Here is a 27,353-nt window from a genome sequence, read left to right on the forward strand (position 1 = left end):
ATGTTGCCAGGAGGGACGGGTCCTTGGAGAGGGACATCATGCTTGGGAGTGTGGAGGGACAACGCAGGAGGGGAAGACCCTCTATGAGATGGATCGATTCAGTGACTGGGGTAATCGGGATGGGTGTGTCAGAGGCGGTGCGGTTGGTGCAGGATGGAGCAGGGTTTAGGGCTGTTGTGCATAGGGTCGCTATAAGTCGGAAACGACTCGACGGCACATAACAACAACAACAACATGTCATATCTCCTGCTTACAGCAGTTTCTTGATCCTGCCCATTTGTCTCCTAGACTACTGTTTTGGGGACCACAGTACAGAGGATTTTTTTTCTGGTTGCTCCTACACCATTTTTTTCTTTCCAGATAGATCCTGAGGTTAAGGGGCATGACTGTCCCTGATGTCAACTTTTCAGTTCCTACATTCTTTTCTCTTGCAATTGCTACCACTACTTGATAGCAGAAATCAAGGAATTCTAAGTCTTGCTCTTTGTTCATCATTCTATATTTCTCTGTGCATCCAATTAACCAGCTTCTCAGGAGTTCGGTCTACTAACTTCATATCCCATGAGTAACTTTTGCCTTGGGTAATTGGCTGCAACATAATAACTGAATTAATCCATACTTGTTTCTTATCCCATCCAGAGACCAGAGGTTTCTCATTCTCTAGTTCATCCCTTTTTCTCCAAAGCCACTTGTTACAGACAGTCTGACCTTTCTGATGAATCCCACTACTCTGACACCAGTTGTAGTCATAATTCATTCTGCTCAGATTAGTAGCAGACCAGTTACAAGAAGTGTAGAGTCAACAGTGTCCTAAGTGTTTGATTAGCTATATAACTCCATGAGCAGTCCCTCCTTTGTTCAGTGTCATCACTCCTCTGTGTCCCTTGGGTTAGGTGGTTTGGTGGAAGGCTTTACAGAGACTGAGGCCTATCAGTATCACATGAGGAAAGACTCACATGACTGAATTGTAGTGCAGCTGGAAAGCAGGCATCCCAAAGGGAAAACTTGCACCCAGGCTCACTGAGCTTATATAAGCCTCTGGGAAGGTGGGAATTGTATCCCACCCTAATCCTAAGAAAGGAAGATAAAGATACAATAAAAATCAGGGTGAAAAAATATACCAAGCAAATGGCAGCTTAAAAAGAAAGTAGAAATGGTATTATTAACTTCTAATGAAGAGATTGAGATTGTTGACAGCTTCAGTTTGCTTGGCTCTACAATCAACACTCTTGGTACCAACAGCCAGGAAATAAAAAGATGAATTGCACTGGGAAAGTCAGCTGTCAGAGACCTCTCCATGGTACTGAGGAGCAAATGATATCAGTCTGGAGATTAAGGTGTGCCTGATATAGGACATGGTCTTTGTAATTATTTGCTATGCATCAGAGACCTGGACAATGACAAGGGATGACAGAAGGAGAGGTGATGCCTTTGAGCTTTGGTGCCAGAGAAGAGTATTGAATATACCATGGACTGATAAGAGAACAAACAAGTTTGTTCTGTAGAGGGTGAAGCCTGGCTCCTCCTTGGAGGCAAGGATTCTGAAGCTCCGTCTGACTTACTTTGGACATGATGCAAGGCAGGAGCAGTCCCTGGAGTGAGATGTCATGCATGGGAGAGTGGAGGGACAGCACAGGAGAGGAATACTCTTGATGAGATGGATTGATTCTGTCAAGGGGGTAATGAGGATAGGTGTGTCAGACACAATAAGATTGACAAGGGATAGAAGGGTTAGGGCTGTTGTACATAGGGTTGCTATGAGTCACAAGCGGCTTGACGGCACATAACAACAACAGACAAAACCAGTGAATAGACTTCAGGTTACAAATAAGCCTAAGAGACAAAGAAGTAGAATATAATGATTAAGTGATCAATAGTACCCTAATGTATATGCACCAAATTATAAAGCTGCAAAAGGGACAAAAGAAATATTAACAGAATTGAAAAAAAAGATAATACCAGAATAGTATTAGCAAAGTTTTCACTGAAACATACCATTTTAATTGAAAACTCCACAATTAACCAACTTGAATTCATAGACATATATACACTATTTCACCTAACACAAGCTGGATAGACGTTCTTATATTTGTAGATGGAGCACTGGGGAGCCCAGATAGCCTATTGGTAAGGAGCTGCAGTGCCAACATGAAGACACACGGATCAAGTCTACCAGCTATTCCATGGAAGAAAGATGGGAGATATCCTCCAGTGTGATTTAATGTCATTGAAAACCTGCTGGAGTGTCAGCTACAGGTTGATTCTGACTCAAAAGTACATAACAATGCATATGGAATGATCTTATGAATGGACCATATGTTAGACCACCAGGCACGTCTCGATAAATGTAAAAACCATTTGTTGTTGTTATGTGCAGTCGAGTCACTTGCGACTCATAGTGACCCTATGTACAACAGCCCTAAACTCTGTTCTGTCCTGTGCCAATCTCACTGTCTCCGACACACCCATCCCAATTACCCAAGTCACCGAATCAATCCATCTCCTAGAGGGCCTTCCCCTCCTGCACCTGCCCGCCACCCTCCCAAGCATGATGTCCTCTCCAAGGACCGGCCTCTCCTTACAACATGACCAAAGTATGTCAGACGAGGCCTCAGAATCCTTGCCTCCAAGGAGCAGCCCGGCTTAATGCTCTCCAAGATGAATCTGTTTGTTTTCTTAGCAGTCCGTGGTACCCTCAATACTCTTCTCCAACACCAAAGCTCAAAGGCATCAATTCTCCTTCTATCCTCCCTAGTCACTGTTCAACTCTCTGATACATAACATGTGATTGCAAAGACCATGGCCTGTATCAGACACACTTTAGTCTCCAGAGAGACACCATTGCTCTTCAGTACTTTAGAGAGGTCCCTAACAGCAGACTTTCCCATCTCAATACGCCTTTTTATTTCCTGGTGCCAAGAGAATTGATTGTGGAGCCAAGCAGACTAAAGCTGTGAACAATCTCAATCTCTTCACCATCCATCCTGATGCTGCCAATTGGTCCAGTGGTGAGAATCTTTGCCTTCTTGACATTGAGCCTCAATCCATGTTGGAGGCTGCAGTCCCTGACCCTCTGCAGCAAGTGCTTCAGGTCCTTCTCATTTTCAGCAAGCAGGGTTGTGTCATCTGCATAACGCAGATTGTTGATAGATCTTCCACCAATCCTGATAAAATCATATTCTTGGGTCACAATGCCATAAAATAGAAATAACCACAAGAAGTTATAGCAGGAAAAATAGTGCACTTGGAAGTTTAATAGCACCTTGCTTGACCACTGTTGAATAATTGCAGGAATTAAAAAAAATCCATTTAAAAGCTTCTTGAAAGAAATGAGAATAAAAACTGAGCACAGCAAACATTTGAGAGACAACAATACCCAGAAAGCAGTTCATAGCTATAAGAAAACATATCAAAAATGGAAGAGAAAAATAAAATCCTTCTCCAAAAAGTAGAAAAGAACAGCAAGCAAACCCCACGCTCAGCAAGAAACAAATAAAACATATATACTAACTCCCTTACCATAGTCACAATCCTACTAAGAAATCTCTGTAAGGGAGATAACATCTTATCTATTACTCTATAAGGGAATTTGGTCCGAGAGAATGCAAAGTTATTATGTGACAAATATTAGAAGCAATAGTCAAAGCAAAGATCTGCAGTGACCATGCTCTTCTTTTAATGATAAACCAAGGAATGAAAATACATATATAGAGATTGATATATCCTCTATAAACTACACTTTTGCAACCAGAAGCTTGCACATCCCATGTATGCAGCTCATAAGCAAAGATTCTTCAATTGCTGTAGGGGCTGCTGAATCCAAAGTTGGTGGCTAATGTAGGCTGTTGGTCTAAGTAACCAATGGGGGAGTCAACCAGAAGTAGAATTGAAGCAGAGCAAACACAAGTTTGCTCCTCTAGACATTCTTAAATACTTAATACAGGTCATTCCCACCCTCCTTGAAACTCTCCCTCAAAGAATTGGCCTCTCATAGCAGATCCCATCAAGACAATGGTTATTGCACTTCAAACTTCATCATAGGATTGACCACATTACTGCTGTCAAACCAGAGAATCATAGTCAGTCAAGCTGAAACACAACCTTAAATATCACAGTCCATCTCTTGTCAGCTTGTTACCCATACCCATCTTATTGTTGCTGTTGTTAGATGCCATTGAATTGAGTATGATGCCATGAACAAAAACTCTGAACCCTGTTCTCTCCTGCAACCATCCTCACTTTTCAAGAACCCGTTGTGGCAGTCACCATGTCAATCTACCTGTTTGAGGGTCTGCTTCTCCTTCACTTACCCTTCACTCTTCCAGACATCATGTTCTTCTCCAAGGAACAGCTCTGCCTAGCAACATGCCCAAATTATGTGAGGCAAAGCCTCATCATTCTTGCCTCCAAAGAGCACTCCGGCTGCACCCTCACCCACATCAATGTCATAGAGCTTTCTTACAACTCATTTAAATTGGTGCTTGTTGGCCTAGACATCCACAATGAACACAAGTGTGTTGTTATCTTCTATCTTCTTCATGGCTGATTCAGGGGTCAGGGGAAACTTGATGATGGCATAGTGGTCAAGCTTATTTCTCCTGGGGGTGCTTTTCTGGGGGTATTTAGGCTACCTTTAGAGTCTCAGTATCTTAGGCTTCCAGAAGGTGGGTGATGTGCAAATCTTCTTTTTTGTGGCTGTGGATGCCCTTCAGGATGCCTTCTTGGCCCTTAATGGCTTTGCTTTAGCTTCAGTTTTGGAGGGGCAGGGGCTTCCTTCTTTGCTTTTGGCACCATCTTCATAGAGCAATGATATTTTCTTTCTCTTTTTTAATTAATTTTAACGAAAGTTTACAGAGACTTAGGGTTTCCATTCATTCATTATTGCACTTTTCTCCTTGCCCACTCCTCCCCTCCAATTCACTCTTCTTGAAAAGTAAAACTCTTTCATTATTAAATAATCCCTCCCCTCAAGTCCATTCCACTGTGCAGCCTTCATTATGGACTTCTGTCATGACAATAATACCCAATCATATATTCCTTTTAAACAGTTCTTTCCCTAATCTGTTTCAATGCAGCATACATCATTCATCCCCTCCTTCTGTCTTCCCTCAACCCCAATGCCAGTCCTGTTTTACAACAGTGGTTCTATGCAATATTTGTCCTTTTGTGACTGAGATATTTCACTCTGCGTAATGTCCTCCAAGGTCACTCATTTTGAATAATATTTCATGAGGTCCTTGTTTTTCAATGCCACATAGCATTCCATCACGTGACTCTACCAGAGCTTCTTTATCCATTTGTTTGTTTGATGGGCAATTGGGTTGTTTCCAACTCTTTGCTATTGCGAACAAAGCCACAATAAACATGGGTGTGCATATATCTGCTTGGGTGGCTGTTATAGTTTCTTTAGGGTGAATTACCAGTAGTGGAATTGCTGGGTCAAATGGTATTTCTATTTGCAACTTTTAAAGAAAACACTATACTGCCTTCCATAGTGGTTGCACCATTTTACACTCCCACCAACAGTGAATAAGGGTATCAGTTTCTCCACAACCTCACCAGCATTTGTTATTTGCTGTTCTGTTAAATTTTGCTATTCTTACTGGGGTGAGATGATATCTCATAATTGTGAGCAATGATATTTTCAGTCTTTTCTATGCATGTGAAAATTGAACAATGAATATGGAAACCCAAAGAAGAATTGATGCATTTGAAATGTGGCATAAAATAGTACAGCCCATGGATTGCCAAGCAAATAAACCTATCCTCAAAGAAGTGTAATCAGAGTGTGCCTTAGAGGCAAATATATTGAAACTTAATTTCATTCACATAGAACATATTATTAGGAGGAACTAATCGTTGTAGGCACACATCATGCTGTAAAAAGTGGAGGGTCATAGAGAGGTTAGAATCCATCAGCTGCTCCACAAGTGAAAAATGGGCATTTTCCCCCTGGGCAATTTATTGCCTCTGAAGGGTCAGCTGAGCAGATTCCAATTCTACTGTACAAAAGAACAAAATTTATAATAGTAAGGAGTTGAAAGAAGCCCAAGTGCCCAACAATAGAATGATTGTGTGGCCAATGCAGGTCGAGGCAGGGTTTCATTCTGCTCTATTTAGGTTGGTGTGAGTCAACTGACTTGCAGGTATCTACCAGCAACTGTGGCTAATTTTGGGAAGAATAGGAATTCCAGAACACTTGGTTGCACTTATGAGGAACCTATACTTGAACCAGGAGGCAGTCATCACAACAGAGCAAGGAAATATTACATTGTTCAAAATCAGGAAGGGTGTACACCTGAGATGTGTCCTTTCTCCGTACCTTTTGAATCTGTTTGGAGAACAGATCATCCGGAAGGTTGAGCTCTATGAAGAGGAATGTGGTGTCAGAATTGGAGGAAGACTCATCAGCAATCTCGTTATGCAGATGACACAACCTTGCTTGCTGAAAGTGAGGAGGACCTGAAGCGCTTGCTGCAGAAGTTTAAGGACTGCATCCTTCAATATGAATCGAAGCTCATCGAGAAAACAAAGATTTCCACCACTGGGCCAACTGACAGCATCATAATAGATGGTGAAGAAATTGAGATTGTTAACAGCTTTAGTTTTCTTGGCTCCACAATCAGCACTCTTGGTACCAGCAGCCATAAAATCAAAAGACGAATTGCACTAGGAAAGTCTGGTGTCAGGGACCTCTCTGGAGTGCTGGAAAGTAATGTCAGTCTGGAGACTAAGGCGTGCCTGATCCAGCAATTACTTGTTATGCATTCAAAAGCTGGACAATGACTAGGGATGATAGGAGAATTGATACTTTTGAGCTGTGGTGTTAGAGAAGAGTATCGAATATACCATGGACTGATAGGAGAACAAACAGCTTCGTTCTGGAGAAGATGAAACCAGGCAAGAAGGATTCTGAAGCTTTGTCTGGCATACTTTAGGCATGTTGCAAGGAGGGACCAGTCCTTGGAGAAGGACATCATACTGGGAAGGGTGGAGGGACAGTGCAAGGGAGGAAGACCCTCGTGAGATGGATTGGTTCAGTGACAAGAGTAATGGGGGTGGGGGTGTCACAGACAAGAAGGTTAACACAGGATAGAGTTTGGAGCTGTTGTACAAAGGGTCTCTATGAGTCGCAAGCGAGTCGACGCCACAAAGCACCACCATCACCACCATCACCAGCTCACAGTTTAGAAAACATAGGGCAACGTTGAAATCTGTTATTCATACACCATGAGTTGCACCTAACAACAGAGTTTTCTCTATAGAGAAAAGAATCTTGACAGATGTTAAACTCCAGGGTAAACTACTGAACTCCCACGGCCACTAGGTGGCGCCACTGGCTCCGTTAACGTCATCGGACCTCTATGCCAGGACGGGCCCAGAAACCGGAAGCGGAAGTGCGGCTCCCGGCCCACCAGCCATGTTTGGTTGTGTCTCAGCGCCGTCGGGAGGTGGGTGTTGCGCCTGTCAACGTCCGGTGTGGTCCAGTAGCGGCAGTTGTCCGCGGAGCTGGGGGAGGCTGATCTTGCTGTCCTGCGCCGTGCTCCAGCCGGTCTGTGCCAGGAGCCTCCACCCCGGCTCCCCTGCCGCCGCTGCTATCCTTGTTCGCCGCTGCCACTTTCTCCGGGTGCCCAACCCACCCCCTTGCCCTCCTGGTTCCCAGCTGCTTTGAGGACCGCCGGGGTCTGGACAGCGCACTTGGTGTACTGGACCTAGGTGTCTCGGTGCATTGACAGGTAAAATCATATGCATGATTTGAAGGCAAAGTGTGGTTTCCAGACCGGCAGCGTCGGAAGCGCAGAGTCCCCGGGGCCTCCTGGCAGCTCAGGGTCTGAGTCCAAATGCCCGGGTCCCACCCCCTCCAGGCTGCGCCGCCCTGGCTCGCCTTTGTTTTCTGTACCGCTGGGCAGACAAGGATACAGTGGTGGGGAATAGAAGCCTCCTCCTTGAGTAGTTTCAGGCGTTGAACACAAACGAAAAGCTAGAAAACATGAGTTTGGAACTTAGTACATGCAGTTAGGACCCTGTGTATCCGAATTCCAGGAAGAAATTTTCAAGGAATCAGAGGCACATCGTGAGGACTTATCTTTGTCGGTTAAACCTGACTGTCGAAGAATGTCCAATTGTAGTTCATCAAAGCTGAAGTCTGATGTGGCCGAACAAATTACAACACACACCCCCCCCCGCACCCACCCCCCCCCCCGTCTTCAGGATCAAAAGGTGTACACACACACACACACACCCCCTTGTGTCTTCAGGATCACACACACCCACACACACCCCCCTGTATCTTCAGGATCTCTCTCTCTCTCTCTCTCACACACACACACACACACACACACACACACACACACACACATCATGTGTCTTCATGATCAAAAGATGTCCAGGCAGAATCTCTACAGGATTGGATGCGGGTGGTTCAGCACCAGTTTCTGCCATTGAAACTCTTATTGGAGACTTGTCGGAGCAAAAGGCATGCATATTCCTTCCTTATGCCAGAATTGCAGCTTCTGGGAAGAATGGCAGCGTGGGAGGGGTGTGTGATGAAGTTAATCAAAATACTTAATTAGATCCCAGCGAGTCAGCGCATTATAGTCTTGCAGAAACTGCCTCATCTTTTGTTGCAACTATTTTTACAAAGTACCCTTTAAAAAACAAAACAAAACAAAATGCCACCACTAAAATATTTCTTTGTGGTTTAGGGGAATATTTTACAGCGCAGATTCATTTCCCATACAATGTACGTTTGCTTTAAAAAATGTGAATTTTGAAACTTTTAGGGAATAAATTTAAACATGAGGAAGCTTAGTATGATAAGTGTGTGACATCTTTAAAATGTGTAGAGCGTCTTTAATTTGACTAGAAAATGTGTTTCTTTTTAAGCTAGAAGTAGTAATATAGAATATATGTACCAAAGCTAGGAAAAATATATAGCTTAACAGCAACTGTATATATTTTTAAAAAGTGAATTATCGGCGAGCTCTGGTGGCCTAGTGGCAAGAAGCTGCAACTGCAAGTTCAGAGGTGCACAGTTTAAATCCACCAGATGCTCTGCTCGAGGAGGAGGAACAGTGTCCTCCTGTACCAGTCAGATCTGATTTGACGGTACACACAAAAAATAATGAAATTTAAAAAAAATATAAAAAAAGTGAATTACCTTAATCAAATGTGTTATTTGTAAAATTACTCCTAGCTCCAGTGTTATTAGCATTCTTACATTTTTTTTAATATTTAGAGTTGTAACTCACCAAGTTGAATTTTAAATAGAAATAGTTATGTTATTCTCCCCCTCCTCATATTAAAAAATCAGAGGCTTCATAGCCATTTCTGTTCAGAAGTCCCTTTACACATTGCTGAACTACAAATGTGATTTTTGTTTCATTACATTAGCACTACATAGGAGTGGCATTAATTTTTTGTGGGTGTCAGCAGTTCAGTTTACTTATTTTTGGCATTACATTTTTTACATATCCATGTACTCCCTGTTGTTATATACTGTTGAGTTGGGGCCAACTCTTACCTGAACCTCCAGCAGGTTTGAAGAGGCTGGAAATTGCGAGGGAGGAGATGACCCATCTTTCTTCCACTGAGCAGCTGGTGAATTAAAACTACATGTCTTTGAGCTGGCAGCACAGCTCCTTACCACTGAGCTACCAGAGTTCCTTCTTTACTCCCTGTGTGGTCTAAATACTCATTCTTTTACCTAAACATACAGCCCAAGAAACACAAATTTCCGGGGTTTTTTGTCATCATTTTCATTGCCATCGAGTCAGAACTAATTCATAGCCAACCCTCTAACTGGTTTTCAAATACTGTAAATCATTGATTTACATTTTTTGTTTTTGTTGTATTGATGTCATCTTATACTATCTTTGTGTATACATATATGTATATGTGTGGAGTGTAAAATACATGTGCTAATCTTTTCCGATTTAAGCTATATAGAAATTAAAAGACGTATTGTGATGGGAAAGTCTACTGTTAGTGACCTCTCCAAAGTACTGAAGAGCAATGGTGTCTCTCTGGAGACTAAGGTACATCTGATACAGGCCATGGTCTTTGCAATCACTTGTTATGCATCAGAGAGTTGGACAATGACAAGGGATGATAGAAGGAGAATTGATGCCTTTGCGCTTTGGAGTTGGAGAAGAGTGCTGAGGGTACCATGGACTGCAAGGAAAACAAACAGATTCATCCTGGAAAGGGTTAAACCGGGCGGCTCCTTGGAGGCAAAGATTCTGAGGCTCCGTCTAACATACATTGGACATGTTGGAAGGAGGGACAGGTCCTTGGAGAGCGACATCATGCTTAGTAGGGTGGAGGGACAGGACAGCGCAGGAGGGGAAGGCCCTCTATGAGGTGGATTGATTCAGTGATTGGGGTAATCAGGATGGATGTATCAGAGACAGTGCGATTGGCACAGGACAGAGCAGAGTTTAGGGCTGTTGTACATAGGGTCTCTGTGTGAGTCGCAAGTGACTCGACGGCATACAACAACAACAATATGTATATACACACACACACACACACGCACATACTTCAACAACAATATAGATATATATTGATTTATTTATACACACATACATGCACACACTTCAGTAACCTGAATTACTGTCACTATGTTATTTAACTGTTACCATTATAAATGTTCAAGTTTTCCATTCACCTTAGCAAAAACTGAGATCCTCTCAAGTGTTAATTTCCTGCGCTCTTCTCTATGCACCTTGATAATCAGTGATAAATGTTGATTGCTATTTATTTATCTATTTGGATGTAAATGGAATAATACAGTATTTTATCCTTTTGTGTCTGATTTAATTACTTGCAGTATGTGTGTGTGTCTTACTATTCCATTTTCATTAAAAATCTGCATGGCAAAATAAGGTTTCCATTTAACAATACCTACATAAGTGTTTCAGAGACATTGGCTATATTTTCATTGTGTTTACTGACAAGCATAGTGTTCTGAAGATCCTTCTACCTATCTGGTAACATTTATGAGAATTTTTTGTCATGATTGACTAATTGGAGTGCTGGTTGCCCCGTGGCTAAGGACTTGGCTGATAATCAGCAGGCTGGTGGTTTGACTCTATCAGCCATTCCTGGGCAGGAGGAGTTGGCGGTCTGTTTCTGTGAAGATTCCATCCTTGGACACCCTGTGGAGCATTTCCACTCTGTCCTTAAGGGTTTCCATGAGTCTGAATGGATGCAAAGGCAATGAGTTAGCCATCACACATATGACATTTTGTTCATCCATGCATCTGTTGATGGACATTTTGATTTTTGGCAGTTATGAATAGTGCTGCAGTGAAAGTGAGTATAAAAGTATCTCTTTCCTCTGCTTTCAAGTCTTCTGGGTATTTTCTTAAAAATGGAAATGTCTAGGTCCTATTGTAACTTGTAAGTTTAGCATAAAGAACAGCCCACTGTTTTCATGGGAAAGCAAAACAAACAAATCTCATTGTTGTTGAGTCTGAACTGATTCATAGCTGCCCCTCCAGTGTGTTTTCCAGAGGCTATAAAAGCACATAGGAAGAGGTTGCCCATCCTTCTCCCTCATGGCCAAACGTGGATTCAAAGCAGCACAACCCCCTTTGGATTATGCCACAGAGCTCCATTTCACAACCATCCCAACGATTTCCTCACATTCTCCTTAACTCCTTTCTGTCATTCTCAAGTAGCCATTCTAATGCAGGTGAGTTGGTATTTCACTGTGTTTTTTATTTGTATTTTGTTAGTGGCTAATGTGCTTTCTGGTTATTTGTATATCTTTGATCTGTCTATAAAGCTTTTTGCCCATTTTTAAAGTCGTTTGCTTGCTGTATGTTGTTGAGAGGTGGTGAGTGTTGTTAGGAGCTGTCGAGCTGCCTCTAACTCACAGTGACCCTGGGAACAACTGATTGGAGTCTTGCCCTACCCTGCGCCATCCTCAAGATCTCAAACCTTGTCTTCTTGAGGGTCTCCTTCTGTTGTGATAATGCTCCACCTTTCCTAGCATGGTACCGTTTCCCAAGGACCAGCTCCTCCTGACAATAGCAGACAAGCTTTCTCTATTTTTGCCTCTAGGGAGCACACTAGTTGCACTTCCTCCCGTAACAGATTTATTTATTCTTTTGACAGTCTGTACTGTAGTCATTGCTGTTTTCCAACACTGCAGTTCAAAGACACTAATTCTTCTGTTGTCCTTATTCATTGTTCAACTTTCAAATGCGTAGAAACCAGTTGAAAAATACTATAGTTGCGTGGTAGGAGTTTTTGGTGTCTTCTGCCTGCTGAACGTGATACATGATGCTTAAATAGAGAAAATGTGCAAAATCTGGGGTCTGTTTAAAAACGGAACATACAGTCGCATGCTATACCCTGCCACGAATGAAAAACAGAGAACAAATGGTGTTGCAGGCATACTTGAAAAGACAATTTCAAGTCTGTCTTGAAGTACAGTATTGTGAATGGTAGGATACACATACAAAGAAGATGTGTTAATATGACTATTATATGCACCAACAGTCAAAATCAAAGAAGAGGAAATTGAAAATTTGTGTTAAATTTTTCAGTCTGAAATAGACCAAATGTGCAGTCAAGATACGTTCAACTTTGCTCATCTCCTTCTCCTTTCTCATCCCTATTAACCTTCTAGGGTTGATTCTATCTGTGTGTACGCTTTTCCTTAATTTTTTTATATTATGCCATAATTGTTGCTTTGTGAGTGACTGACACCATGCAGCATAAGATAGTCTAGTTTCATCCATGCAATTGAATATTTCACATATTCATGATTGTTTTTTAGTGATGAATAATACTCCATTGTGTGAATCTAACATAGCTTTTTTTAGCTGTCTTTCCCTAGATGGACACTTGAATTGTTTCTTATTTGATTTCATGACTTTTGCTTCTGTGGGTATTAATTGTGGATCCAAATAAAACTAAACCCTTTATAGCTTCAACCTTTTCTGTAATTTTAATGATGTTGCCTGTTGGTCTAGTTGTGAGGATTTTTGTTTTCTTGGTGGTAAGATGAAATCCATTCTGAATGGTATAGTCTTTGATCCTCTTCAGTAAGTACTTTATGGTCTCTTAACATTCAGAAAGCAAAAACCAAAACAGCATAATACCCAAACAAACTAAAGAATGTTACTGTTGTTTATTGTTATGTGCTGTCGAGTAGCCCATGGTGACCCTATGTACAGCAGCTCTAAAGCCTGCCCTGTCCTGAGCCAGTCTCACTGATTCTGAAACACCAGCCCCCATTGCCTCAGTTACCATATCTATCCATCTCACACCAACTCATAGAACGAAACATCTTCTCTCCATCTGGTTGGGTTCTGGACAGCACATTCCCGCCGCCCCCAGCCATCCGTGGCTAAGTTCAGATGGGTATTATCAGCACTTCTTCCTGTGTTTTACTCTGTAGCCCCCTATGGGCCAAGTCAACACATTAGAGATTCCCCAGACTCCCTCCTCCACAAACCAGTAACCCTTGTTCATTGATCCATTCATCATTCTAGGGTGACAGTGCTGAAGGAACAAGTCCACACTCAGCCTAGCTCTACGTTACTTCACATCTCCCACTTCCAGTCATCAGCTGGACCCAGGTGGTCACCATGAGTTGTGCATGCTCTCCTGCTTCCTTTAACTTGAGAGTGCTGGAAAGGGAGTTCAGAGGCTTCCCTCTTCCACTCATCAAATAGACCCTGGTGGTCATCATGAGTTAAGCATACTCATCAGCTTTTCCTTGCTTCAGTTTCATTGCAAAAGTCTTTTTCTGCTGGTTGGTTTTCAAATGTAACTCTCCTCAGAGTACTGGGTGGGGCTTAATCTTTCTTGGGTTAAGTTCCACGCTATATCAAGTTCAACTTCTATCAGCATTCTTTTAGGACAGTTTCCCCCTTTTTGAATATCCAATTAATACATCCATTAATACATTTCCCCCTCTTATTACCATATGGCTTATCAAAACCCTTAATCCTTTTTACAGACATGACATACAAAGAGTGAAAAAAGCATTATAATAGACCTTTGAAGGAAGCTCAAATTCATCTTTATACCCTTTTGTCTCAGGTCATAAAGCAACTTCTCAACCTTTCTTTATACCTGAGTAACAGCAAAACTAATCTTTGATATTTTTTTCTCCCACTTTGTAGAAACAAACAATAACCATTTTAACTGCATATCTCCTCAAGCCCCACATTTACAAAAGCACACCATGTTTCTGTGAGTCTGAAACAACGAATTCTACTCCTTCTGAAACTCATTATCAAAAGGAGCAGAAAATGAGACATGGGGACACAGGACCATGAATGTCTCTTTGAAAGGGCCACAGGGAGGAAAAACAGCACAACCCCTCACTGCCCCTGAACAGAAAGCGGATAAAGAACTCATAGCCCAGCCCGAGGGTGCCTCTAGAACCACATCAATAGCAAGAGGTTTGATATTTGTTGACTCACGGACTTTACTATCAATTGTGAGACCAAGAGTGGGATTTATTTGAGAAATAGATTAGGGAGTAGGAAGGCAAAGAATATCTGTAAGTTCAGGTTTAGTTCATCAGTCTCAAGCTAGATTAACAGGAAAACACAGTTCCTTAATTATAAAAAGTCCTGGTTTCAGTTCAGCAACACATATTCCAGAAGCCTCTGGTTTCCTCAGTTATCCAGCAAGCTTTGCCTCACAGCAGTTGTAAGTCAGCTTTTCTTTCAAGCAGCTGGTAAGAACAGCAAAACCATTGACTGTGGCCAGCACAAATGCAAGATAAGCCTGATGTTACACTTTGCCACAGTTTCTCCACAGTTTTGCAGCAATTTCTCCACAGTATCTGCGTTCTTGTCACAGTCTCTCCACTACCATCACGAGGGTCTTACCACCAGGGTATCACTCTCACTAGAATCTTGCTCCAATCTTCCTCAAGTCTTTCTCCTCAGTGTGGGAAGCACTCTCTTACACTAGTCCCACAGCTGTTGATGACTTGCAAGACCATATGTCTGCAGTTAAGATAGCTGGAGACCAGAGGAGCCTAATGCAATGGCTAGAAAAGCCAACTTTTAAGCTAACACCACATCTCCCATGTGATTTACTGTCTCTGAAAACCTACTTGAGGGTCAGCAATGAGTAATTTCTGACTCTAAGGTACTTAACAACAAGACTATATCTAACTTTTAAGAGCTGGAATGAGAATAGTCAGCAGCAGCTCAAAGCTGATTCCTAAAACTGGAAGTCCGACATAACTCTATGCTCTAACCTTTTTATCAACCCTTATACTATCATTCCCCTTTCTGTGCCCTCTCTTTTTATACTGGATTAAATAATTGCAATGACCATGCAAAACTCACAAACCATATTGATGATTATGAGATTTAATAGGAAGGTAATAGGCTGTAATTCAAGATTAAGACCAATTTGAAGGTAACAGGCTATATAACTCACAATACAATTTGTTTATCCGAACAGTTTCTTTATATACCCTGAAAAGCTGAATCTTCTGTTACCTTAATGCATATACCCTCAGGGTAGAACATTGCCTTTAGCGGGGAGGAATCCTTGCCTGGGGGGAAGATCTGAAGGCCAAGAACCTGTCAGTCTCTCTTACTCAAGATTGTGTCCCCATCCTACTTTCATTTCAGATCCCAGGTGTGACACAGGGAGAATTAGTCTGGTCCAAGTGTCTAGGAATCCAGAATAAACATATTGAACATCCCTGCAATCACAAGTAAGAATTTCAACTGTTCTGACAGGCTGTGTGGACCAGACATTCATCTGCCTCCAAAGTGCCAACTATCTCAGCGTCTACTCCCATTCCTCGTACTGAAGGGGCTTGTTTGGCTCAGAGAGAACATTAACTTTGACTTCCAGAAGCTGGAGCAACAAAATGGTGAGTACCACAGAGAACTGGAATATTCTTGTAAAGAGGTGTGATGCAAGATTTATTGTTGGGGGACTGCTGTGTGCTTTGGTCCCAGTGCCTCCTCTGTGAGAGACAAGGGTTTTAGAGGGATCAGTGGACTGGGTCCTGGGAGGCAGCCTAAGACCCTGCTCCACTGAGACTAGTGATTTTTCTTGCCATGAATCACCTTCTTTATGTGCACTGCAGAATTAGCACCAGGGGTATTAGCATTACCACGCTGGGCCTTGGTATTCTGTGCTAGTGACAGAATCACCTACCCAGAGCCTGAAGCGTCTGTGGCTGAAGAGACTAAGCCCCAGGCCAGTGAGCGCCATCCTTGTTCCACTTTGCTCACTGTTTTCTTAAGTTCCACAGGCACTGTAGCTTCCACTTCTCACATTATGTGATGAGTTAAAAAAGAACAGAAAGTAAGGAAAGGGCTTGACTTACTGGGTCCTGGATGCGGCTAGGTGTTTCTTGCTGTCACCAGATAAGAGACTGGAAACAAGTGAGTCCATCATGTGTAGTAGCTCTTGCCGCATCCTTCTTTCTAGTGGAAATACTCTTGTCTGGAAACTCTCAGGAGTGTGATAAACATAATTCCCTAATCAAGGCTCTCGTCCTTCTACATATTGGTTCTTTTGGTTACATGGCAAAAGAGCCAGTTATTCATGTAGAAATTAATCACATATTTCATACTCTCCGTTTATTCCTGACTCTCCTTCTTCCTCTGTTGGCTTCACATGAATAGGGACCAGTTATTATGACTTAGGTGGCTGATTATAATATTTTTGTGTGGTGTTGTTGTTGTGTACCGTTGAATCGTATCAGAGTGGCACAGGAGGAGATTGCCCCTCCATTTCCAGCGGGGCATCTGGTGGACTCAAACGGTGCACCTTCAGGATTGCAGTGCAGCTTCTTGCCACTAGGCTACCAGAGCTCCCTTGATTGCAATCTTTTAAGATCCAAAGGCCCAACACACCAGAAAGTAAAGTATAAGCACAGAACACCTTAATAGACTCCCTTAACTGGATGTCTCATAAAACCATGACTATTCAAAGCAACGAACCAGTTTTTTTTTTGTCTTTTTGCTGTATGTAAATAGCCTCTGCAGTTTCTCTTTTTTGCTGAAAATATACCTATCGTACAACTTTTGCTAGTTAAACTTTTTCTAGGTATACAGTTTGCTGATATTATTGTTCTTGTTAGATTCTATTAAGTCAACTGTTAACTTGTAGCAACCCTGTGAACAGCAGAACAAAATGTTGCCTGGTCCTGTGGCATCCTTGCAACCCCTTCTGTGTCTAAGCCCGTTATTGCTCCACTGTGTCAGTCCATCTGGTTGAGGGTCTTCTCCTTTGATGACCCTCTACTCTTCCAATTGTGAAATCCTTCTCCACTAACAGGCCTCTCTTGATGACATACCCAGAGAATAAGAGACAAAGTCTCACCATCTTTGTTTCTAAGCAACATTCTTGCACTTCATCCAAGACAGATATGTTTATTTTGGCCATCCATGCTATGTTTCGTATTCTTCCCTAATACCTAAGTTCAGGGGAATCACTTCTTCTTCATTCTTCCATATTTGTTGTCAGATATTTGCATGAATTCGAAGCTTTTGGAAATACTTTAGCTTAGGTCAGGTGCACCTTAGTCTTTCAGGGAATAGCCTTGCTGTTTAGCACCTTAAAGAGGCTGTAGATTTGCCTAATGCAATACAGTTGTTTCATTTCTTAATTAGTCTTTCGGCAGGTGTTGGTTGTGGTTCCAGGTAAAGTGAAATCATTGACAACTTCAAATTTTGTTTCATTTATGATGTGTTCATTAGTCTCGTTGTGAGGATTTTGGTTTCCTTCTGTTAAATAGTCCATACTGAAGATAAACATAAAACAAATACGCATGCTTTGGGTAATGGAAAGCAAGCTGGATTCAGAAGAAGGTGTGAGTTGAAACTGACTCAGTGGCAGTGAGTTTAAGAGTGAGGTGGCACGGGAAGTGGGTTATCAGACATTATTAACATTAGTGCAACTAAAGCGGGTATACAACCCCTACTGCTGAATTAAAAAAAAGTTGGCTTTAAAAAATATGGAGGGGGGAAAAAAGAGTGAGATGGAAGGAAAAGGGGGAGTTTTTGCTTAGCCATCATTGAGTTTATGTTAGGGGTGTTGGAATGATTTGGGAAAAGAGAGTGAGAATGGTTGCACAACTTGAAGAATATAATCAGTGTTACCAAATTAAGTAACTGAGATGCCAACACAAATGTAAACAATTCTAACAAAAAAAAAATTACTGCAGTAAAAAAATGTATACATTACTCCTTTACTTTTATGTGCCTCCAGAGGACCTGTGATGAACATTTGCCCAGATTGAGAAGTATATCCAGGGTCACAGGTGCCATATGTCCCACTGACATAAGGAGAGGAAGCTGCAGAAGGTAGAGAGGCAGGTTAGCGGTTATGTTTGTCACAGACTCTTCTGAGCAAGGATTCCTGAAGCTGAGGAGAGTCACGTCTCTTTCTTTCTTGATGTCTTAGTACGTGAAAAGATTTCTAGGTTTCTGACTCTAGAATGGTCTAACTCTGACTAGTTAGGCACTTTTGGCTTTCTGTGGCACAGCTTCCAGTAAACTCAGCAATCATAGTTCTGTAGTGGGAAGTAGAAAAGAGAGGCGTGGAACAATTAAAAGATTCCAGACAATCACTCAAGCACAGTGTTTCCGTTATCTATTGCTGTATATGTCTTTAGTTTGACTCAAAGATTGCTGTATATGTCTTAACTTTGACACTTAGGTGTCATGAGTGTGGCCTGTCAGGTGTGACCTGAGAAAGTGAAACTCCTGTAAAAAGGCCAGAAATCAAATAGAACTTAATTTTCAAAGGCTCAAGGGAGAAAAACTCAAAAAACCTCAGTGCAGGCCATGTGTTAGATTCCATCAAGTTGCCTGCAACTCATAGCGAACTTATGTACAGCAGTTTTGAACCCTGCTCTGTCCTGAGCCAGTCTCACTAATTCCGACACTGCACACTTAATGTGGTTCATACATGGGGTTATTTATACAAGGGGCCATGACAACAGGAGGTGGGACCTGTATGAAAGGGCTTTTGTGTGGCTAGCAGGATAAGGTCTGGGATTAGTATAAACTGAACTCTTATTGGCCACCTAAACTTTTCTAGTGGGATAAAAGGTAATTTATCACTTGATGTTATCGTGGGATATGGCTAGAAGAGAGAGCTCTGGTGGCATAGTGGTAAGGAACTGTGCTGCCAACTCAAGGGTACGCAGTTTGGATCCACCAGCTGCTCTGTGAGAGAAAGATGGGTGTTCTCCTCCTGTGCGTTCTGTTGTTTCTGAAAACCCACTGGAGAGTCAGCTATAGGTTGGTTTAGGCTTGATGACGCTTAACAACAGCATGGCTGGAAGAGGGAGCTCTGATGGGTAAGTGATAAGCATTTGTGCTGCCAGTCCAAAGGCATATGGTTGAAATCCACCAGCTGTTTCACTGAAGAAAGATGGGCAGTCTCCTCACGTGTGAAAACCCACTGGAGGGTCAGCTATGAGTCAGTTCCAACTTGATGATGCATAACAACAACACAGCTGGAAGGGACTAAGAGTAACTCTGACCATTAAAGAGATTGGCCAACACAATAGTAACAGCTTCTCTCACAGAAGACTGAGAGGGCTAGTTAGAGGCTATAGCTATTGGAAGATGGTGTGACAAATAGGAATGGCCATCAGAAACTGGATGGAAGAGCAATTAGAGGAAATTAATGGATAATGAGGTAGTGAACTAATTAGGCCACAGATCGTCCTCATGAGAGTGTAATGCCAACCACAAAACATAGTGACTTAGAACAGCTACATTTTATTCTCTGTTTCGTTTCAGTGGGCCCCTAAACTTGGAAGGGTTCAGCTGAATGGTTCTGTCTTGGGAACTCATCCTCAGAGTCTCCCTCTAGGACTCCCAGCACAGCTCCTTATTGGGTTATGTATCGTGTCTTTATTCTTGTTGCTGTTGAGTCAGAGCTGACCCATAGCTGACCTTCCATTGGGAGTTTCTGAGGCTGTAAAAAATGTAGGAGCAGATCAAGTTCAGGTTTACCCATAAATAAGGGTCTTCAAAGACAGTTCATTAGCATGTCTGAATTCCAGAATTCTGAAAGACTTTAGGAGCCTTGGTGGTGCAGTGATAGGGACTGGTGTGGCACAGCGGGTAAAGTGTTCAGATGCTAAACGATTGTTTGAACTCTCCAGTTGCTCTGAAAGAGAAAGATGTGGCAAAAAAGGATGACTTGGAACCTTTAAGTCTGCCCCTGGGCTGCAACCTGCTCTACAAGCAAAGATGGGGAAACTTTGTCTCACTTACTTCGGGTGTGTTGTCAGGAGGTATCAGTCCTTGGAAAAGACAACATGCGGAGGAAGGTCAAGGAAAGAGAAGACACTATGCTGTCACAGTGGGCTTGAGCACAGTGGAGATCATGAGGTTGATGAAAGATGGAGCAAAATTCCAGTCTGCTCTTCAGAGGATCACTGTGAGGGGTGATCTACATGACAGCACTTAGAAAAAACAATCAATCATCTAATTTATCCTCTGTTGATCATGTGTCTGTTGGTTAGAGTTGATAGTCTATTTAAGTCATAGCTAAGGGTCCTGAGTTTGCCCCAGTTTCTTCTTTCATGACTTTTTATACTTTTTAACTTTTACTCTGAGTTCTTTGATCCATCTTGAGTTAGTTTCCATGTTTGTTGTCCAATATCAGCCTAATTTCAGTTTTCTGCAGTTGAGTAGCCAGTTTTGTCAAAGATCGGTCATCCATATATGGGTGAATTTATTTATGGGTTGTGAAGTCTATGCCATTGGTCAATGTACTTGTCATTGTACCAGTACCACTCTATTTTGAATACAATGGCTGAGTAGTAGGTTCTGAAATAAGAGAGTGATGTATTCCACTTAGTGTTTATTCTTTAGTGTCTCTTTGCTTGTCCAGGTTCTTTTTCCTTTCCATATTGAGTTGATGATTGTGTTTTTCAATGATTGTGTTTTCAGGGTATCTGGATAGGGATTGTTTTGGATGTGGGTTGCTATTGGTAATATTGGAGAAAGGATGAAAGTCACGCAACTGTCGAGGACTTTCGTTCATAGGGTTGCTATGAGTCACCTATGACTCGAAGGCACTTAACAACAACAACAACAATAACAACAACATTGGTAATATTACCATTCTCACAATGTTAAGTCTTCCAGCATTAGAGCATGTTTTTTCCATTTATTTCTCATAGTTATGCTTTATAGTTTTGCGAGGGTTTGTTTTTTTTTTTTTTGTAAAGTTCTTTTGTATCTCTGATTAGATTTATTCCTAAATATTTCGTCTTTTGATTGGCTGTTGTTAATGGCATTGCTTTCCTTATTTCCTTTTCTGAGTTTGCTTTGTTACTGAAGAGAAGTTTGATTTTGTATGTTGAACTTGTCCTCTGCCACTTTGCTGAATTGGTCAGTTTGATTCAGTAGTTTTCTTACTGAATCTTTGGTATTTTCTAGATAGACGATCATATCACCCGCAAATAGAGATAGTTTTAGTTTCTCTTTGCCAGTTTGGAGGCCTTTTATTTCCTTTCCTTGCTTTATTGCTTTGGCTAGGACTTCCAGTGTGATATTGAAAAGAAGTAACAAAAATGGACAGGCAGCCTTATCTGGTTGAATTAAACTCCTCAGGCCACAGATTTAGTTAATAGGTAATGCCTATGTGGCCTGTGTTTACAATGACGAACCAGTTCAAAGTCCTGCTTTATTTAGCCTGTAGCTGGATAGTTCTGTTTAGTTTACTGGTGTATCTTCTTTGTCCCATATAAAGTAGGCTCTGTGTCATATTATCTATATCAGTTTTATAAGGGAAGGAGCCAGAGTAAAGGCCTTAGGGGAAACAGTCTTGCTTGATAAACAGAAATTAGCCTAGAAAAGGAGCATCTCAGGTTGTCTTAATAAAATTTTCTTTCCTATAGTTCAGTACTCCACAGAACTGTAGATTATCTATGGTATTATTGTGGACTAAGAGAAAAACTGCATTTGAACAGAAAAGTTGTCAGGAATTGAGCCTTGGGTTCTGCCTCTAGGTCAACCACATTCCAATTATGTGACATTGCGTATATGATTTGTTGTCTGTAATGTTCCTCAGCAATGAATTGTTTGAAACAGTATCTGCTTAGGAGAGCCATTATTAGGAGAAAATGAGCTACTGTGTGAGGTTTTTTTCAGAGGCTTTCACATACCCTTGTTGCTCAAGAAATGATCATTTTGCCATGTGTATGAATGGAGGGAGCTCTGGTGGCATAGTTCTTAGGGAGTTGTGCTGTTAACCAAAGGCCGTGCCTTCCTGATAGTTTGAATCCATCAGTGCCTCCACAGAAGAAAGATGAGCATCTCTTCCTGTGTAATTTTCACAGGGAAACCCAATGGAAGAGTGAGTGGATGAGTAGTCAATGTTAGGATTATTCTTGATCTCTTTGAAATATGGCCTTCTGCAGTTGAGGAAACCTCTGACTTTTTACTTTGGGTCAAAGTGTTCTGTAACACTGTCTTGTTAGAGTTGATTTGCGATAATCCAGGTAATGCACTTCACCCTCTGCCCTGACAAATGGAACTTTTCTATTCTACAGATGCTCTACTCTTCTGTCTAGTATTAACATCACAAACCACAGTGTTGCCCTTGTATAGGGGCAAGTCAAGAGGTTGATATTATTTCATAAGCTGGTTCTATAGTTTAGAAGGTGCCATTGGTCAGAACTTGAGTAGTCATGCTTGTGTGCCTTCTGGGAGCTGTAAATGTGAATAAGAGAAAAAAATGGAGGCCTAATATTTAAATCTCTGTTTCATACGATTCACAGGGAATTTCATAATTTTCTGTCCTTTGATTAACTTATTTACAAAATAATTTTTTTTGTGTGTCAAAGATATATATAAGAAAACATTTAACAATTTGACTGTAATCTCGTAATGCTAATTACATTTAATCAGGAAAAGAGCTCTTCATCCTAGTGTAACAGTAGCTTGTGTTTCTTTAGGTGTCTTGTTTGCTGTTTCTGTGAATGTATGTTTGGTGAAGGAATCCTTACTACTAAGTGGAGTGGAGTAGCATCACGTCTCAAAAGTTCGATAGTTGTCAAGACATTTGTATTCTCCTGTGTCTAAGTTGCTCACCTAAATGTGTTTGAACTTCTTAATAACCTGACTTGATAAAAGGGATGAGAAGATGGCAGTACAGCTGCTGAATTATTGAAAACTAGGTGACAGACATGAAATGAATATTTATGAAAAAGGATATTCTATTTTTAGCAGGTGGTCCTAATACATTGTGATTCTGCAGAATATTTGTTTTTAATTTATACTATGTGTTCTAGCTATTCTAGACCATTGATAGAAAAAACTAGACTGAGATTGGCCACAGTTAGATTTGGAAATATAAACTTAGTTCATTGTGTCTAGTGTTATTATTAAATCTGTGAGACAGGCTGTAATTAGTGAGAAAGTGAGTATAGATAGCGAAGCGACAAGGCCGGTGGCTAAAACCTAGAGTAGACCTTGGTAGATTAGATTTTGTATCACATCTCTTTGAATTGTCCAACTCTGCACTGCCAGCATTTCCCATTCTTTTGCACACACTGGAGAATATGGTATGTGGTACCTTGGCTGAACCAGAATATGTGGGATTTTTTAGGATTCAGTGATCATTGAGGATGTGGCTGTGGACTTTACCCAGGAAGAGTGGGCTTTGCTGGATCTTGCTCAGAGGAAACTATACATAGATGTGATGATGGAAACCTTCATAAACCTGGCATCTGTAGGTAAGGATGGCATAATTTAAAATAAATGTATTTATTAGTGTGTGATCATTGACCTTACTTCAGCATTTGGGAATGCATTGTTGAATAGAATGGTCATGGTCATGTGCTCTGTGGGCCTTAAATATTCTGACTTCCATAAAAAAAACACAAACATAAATTATGTATTAAACTAACTTATTTGTCTTGGGGTTAAACGTTTTGAGGCTCTAAGTATGACTGTTTTCTTCAGAAATCATTTGAGTCACAGAGATTTGTGACGTGAGACCTAATAAAGAGTTCTCCTGTGTTTATCACAAACTTGACATGATTACTTTGCTGCAAATAAGTTCACATTTTAAAGACACTCCTAGGAGAACAGCCTTCATGCCAGGGAAACATTTATTGCTCTTAATTGTCTTCCCCATAAGCATCATATCCTCTTTACCCATTTTTTTTCTACCACGGAAGTAAAAGCATGATAATGATTTCAGGAGTATAGAGATGGGATTTATCCAGAGCCACTATGTCAAGTAGGACCATACAGGCAGCATTACTTTTTGAAGGGCCAGTTCTGTATAGGGGGAACTAGATTTGGATAAACCAGAAAAAGTCTTTTAGATTGAGGAAATGGAATTTCTCATATACCTAAACTTTTCTGACTTTCATGAAAAAATAGTTCTTGTGGAGTAAGCATTTTCTATTTTCTTATTGCATCAGTGTTGAGTATTTCCACATTATATGTGCATTTTTGTCCAATATCTTTCTACTTGACTGTCCCAACTACACACTATATCACTGTCATTCTCAGTTGTCATCAAGTATTTCCTAGTAAGTTGCCTTTTGATCATTGCCCAAGTCTTCAAACAGCCAGCACCTTAAAGTCTCTCTTTGCTCACAGCTGCCCTTTTCTTCCTAATAATTCCTTTCCTTTTTATTTCATATTGTAAACTTCAACTTCAATCATTGGTCAGTTTCTCGAAACTTTAGTGATGGAGAAAAGTTATCCAGTGAACACACCGTAGTGCGAATCATGAAGAATGACACCTGGTCCTCCATGTTAGGAGAAATCTGTGAATTGCATGGCATTGAAGATCAGCATAACAGCCAGGGGAGTTACTTGAGGTGAGTGCTATTGACACAGGAGAGACCTGTGCTCAACAAAAGATCTGAAAGTGTGTGACAGTAAAATAAAAATATATAAATATATACATACATTGTATGTTTAGAGAGTTCTCATAATATGTTCATAAGTGTGAACTGTATGTTGAATACTTGAAGCACATTTTATACATGTTGTTGTTGTTAAGTGCCATTGAGTTGTAAGTGACTCATAGCAACCCTATGAATGAAAGTCCTCAACACTTTTGTGACTTTCATCCTTTCTCCAGGTTCATAGGGTTTCCAGAGGCAAGCTGTTATGGAAGTGGATGCCACTCCTGCTTCCAAGCTTGTTTTAATTGGGGAGCTCCACCAAACACTGTCTGCCATGGGTAACCGTTAAGACATTTGACACATCAGTGTCACAGTGTTCAGCTTCACCGCAACCACAGATTACCTCTGTACAGCAAGTAGACACAGCAGGGCTGCACGACCTAGAAGAATATTTGACCAAAAACAATGAAAAACAGGTCCGAGGGCTGTGGATTGAAAGTCATCTACCTTTGGCTTGGTAGCATCACTTTCTGTCCACTAGGCCAACTGATCTTTATGTTTCTGTTATTGTTGTTAAGTGCCGTCAAGTTGTAGGTGACTCATAGCCACCCTATTGAAGAAGAACCTGATTTTATACAGACACAATTTATTTGGCAAAACTGGTGGCAAGAATATAATCTCTACTAAATTATTTAATCTGTGAAACATGGTAAAATTAAAAAAAGTACATCCTCACTGTTTGTCTTAGTTATGAAATACTATTGAATTTATTTCTAACAGCATGTTTCCTATTTTTAACAGAAGGCATATGGTAGAGAACCTCCATGAAAATAAGGAACGTAATCAATGTGGAAAATCCTTTGGTCAGATTCCAAAGCTGCTCAAAAGAACTCCTACAGGGGTAAATCCTTCTGAAAGCCTTGAATATGGAGGCTCCTTCATTGATCATTCATCATATAGGCATTGTATCGTACCTGAAACTGGATGCAATACCTATCAGTGTAAGAATTATGAAGAAGCGTATGGCTATCCTTACTTAAGCACTCCTGTGAATCATCTAAGTGCAGAGAAACTCCATGAATTTAACCAATATGGAGGAAATTTCTGTAACCAATATGGAGGAAATTTCCCATCCTTTCAGACACCTGTGAAAGCTCGTAAGGGTGAATATAAAGAATGTTGGAAAACCTGTCCTTCATCACTTAGTGTGAAAAAAAGTCACAGCGGACATAAACCTTACGAATGTAAGGAATGTGGTAAAGCCTTTCGTCATTCCTCAGCCCTCATTACACATATAAGAACTCACAGTGGAGAGAAACCTTATGAATGTAAAGAATGTGGGAAAGCCTTTAGTGATCCTTCGTCTCTCACTACACATTTGAGAATTCATAGTGGAGAGAGGCCTTATGAATGTAAAGAATGTGGGAAAGCCTTTACTAATTCCTCAGCCCTCACTAGACATACTAGAACTCACAGTGGAGAGAGACCTTATGAATGTAAGGAATGCGGGAAAGCCTTTAGTGATTCCTCGTCCCTCACTACACATATAAGAACTCACAGTGGAGAGAGACCTTATGAATGCAAGGAATGTGGGAAAGCTTTTACTATTTCTTCATCCCTCACTACACATATACGAACTCACAGTGGAGAGAGGCCTTATGAATGTAAGGAATGTGGAAAAGCCTTTACTGGTTCCTCTGCTTTCACTACACATGTAAGAACTCACAGTGGAGAGAGGCCTTATGAATGTAAGGAATGTGGGAAAGTCTTCAGTCAGTCGTCATCTCTCATTACACATATACGAACTCACAGTGGAGAGAGGCCTTACGAGTGTAAGGAATGTGGGAAAGTCTTCAGTAATTCCTCAGCCCTCACTACACATATACGAATTCACACTGGAGAGAAGCCTTATGAATGTGAAGAATGTGGAAGAGCCTTTAGTCATTTCTCAAACCTCACTAAACATATAAGAACACACAGTGGAGAGAAGCCTTATGAATGTACAGAATGTGGGAAACTGTTTAGTCGTACCTCACACCTCATCAGACATACAAGAACTCACAGTGGAGAGAGGCCTTATAAATGTAAAGAATGTGGAAAAGCCTTTACTGACTCCTCATCCCTCACTAGACATAAAAGAATTCACAGTGGAGAGAGAGTTTATGAATGGAAGGGGTATGGAGATGCCTTTATTCAGTCTTCAGTCCTTAATGAACATCCTTAACCTCACAGAGCAGAGAGCTTGTAAGGAAGGTGAGACAGCTGTTACTCAGACCTCCTTTTTTTTTACAGATCACACTCACACACATACACACACACAATAGGGCATATTTGAGGAAATTATTTGAATGTTAGTAATGTAGAAAAATTTTTAGTTATTCTTCCTCCTAAGTCAAACTAGAGAGAGTCTTTCTGGATGTTAGGAATATGAGAATGTCTTCAAAAGTCCTTCATCCTTTCAAATATATGAGTAGGAATGCTGGAGAGAAGCAATATACATATAAGT

General features: G+C 41.1%; 1 protein-coding gene across 1 annotated transcript in view; it reads left to right on the forward strand.

The window, feature by feature from the left end:
- The window catches only part of LOC102844017 (zinc finger protein 699-like), a 28,045-nt gene extending 974 nt beyond the window's left edge, over window positions 1-27,071 (forward strand). Inside the window, exons 2-6 of the mRNA XM_006898351.1 lie at window positions 7,328-7,451; window positions 7,762-7,924; window positions 23,590-23,716; window positions 24,667-24,817; window positions 25,649-27,071. Of these exons, the coding sequence (XP_006898413.1) occupies window positions 7,328-7,451; window positions 7,762-7,924; window positions 23,590-23,716; window positions 24,667-24,817; window positions 25,649-27,071 (1,988 nt within the window). The remainder of the gene's footprint in view (window positions 1-7,327; window positions 7,452-7,761; window positions 7,925-23,589; window positions 23,717-24,666; window positions 24,818-25,648) is intronic.
- The last annotated feature ends 282 nt before the right edge of the window (window positions 27,072-27,353 follow it).

The sequence above is a fragment of the Elephantulus edwardii genome, unplaced genomic scaffold (genome assembly GCF_000299155.1).
Source record: "Elephantulus edwardii isolate Elephantulus edwardi_28Jun2011 unplaced genomic scaffold, EleEdw1.0 scaffold00226, whole genome shotgun sequence".
In the NCBI taxonomy this organism is placed as follows: domain Eukaryota; kingdom Metazoa; phylum Chordata; class Mammalia; order Macroscelidea; family Macroscelididae; genus Elephantulus; species Elephantulus edwardii.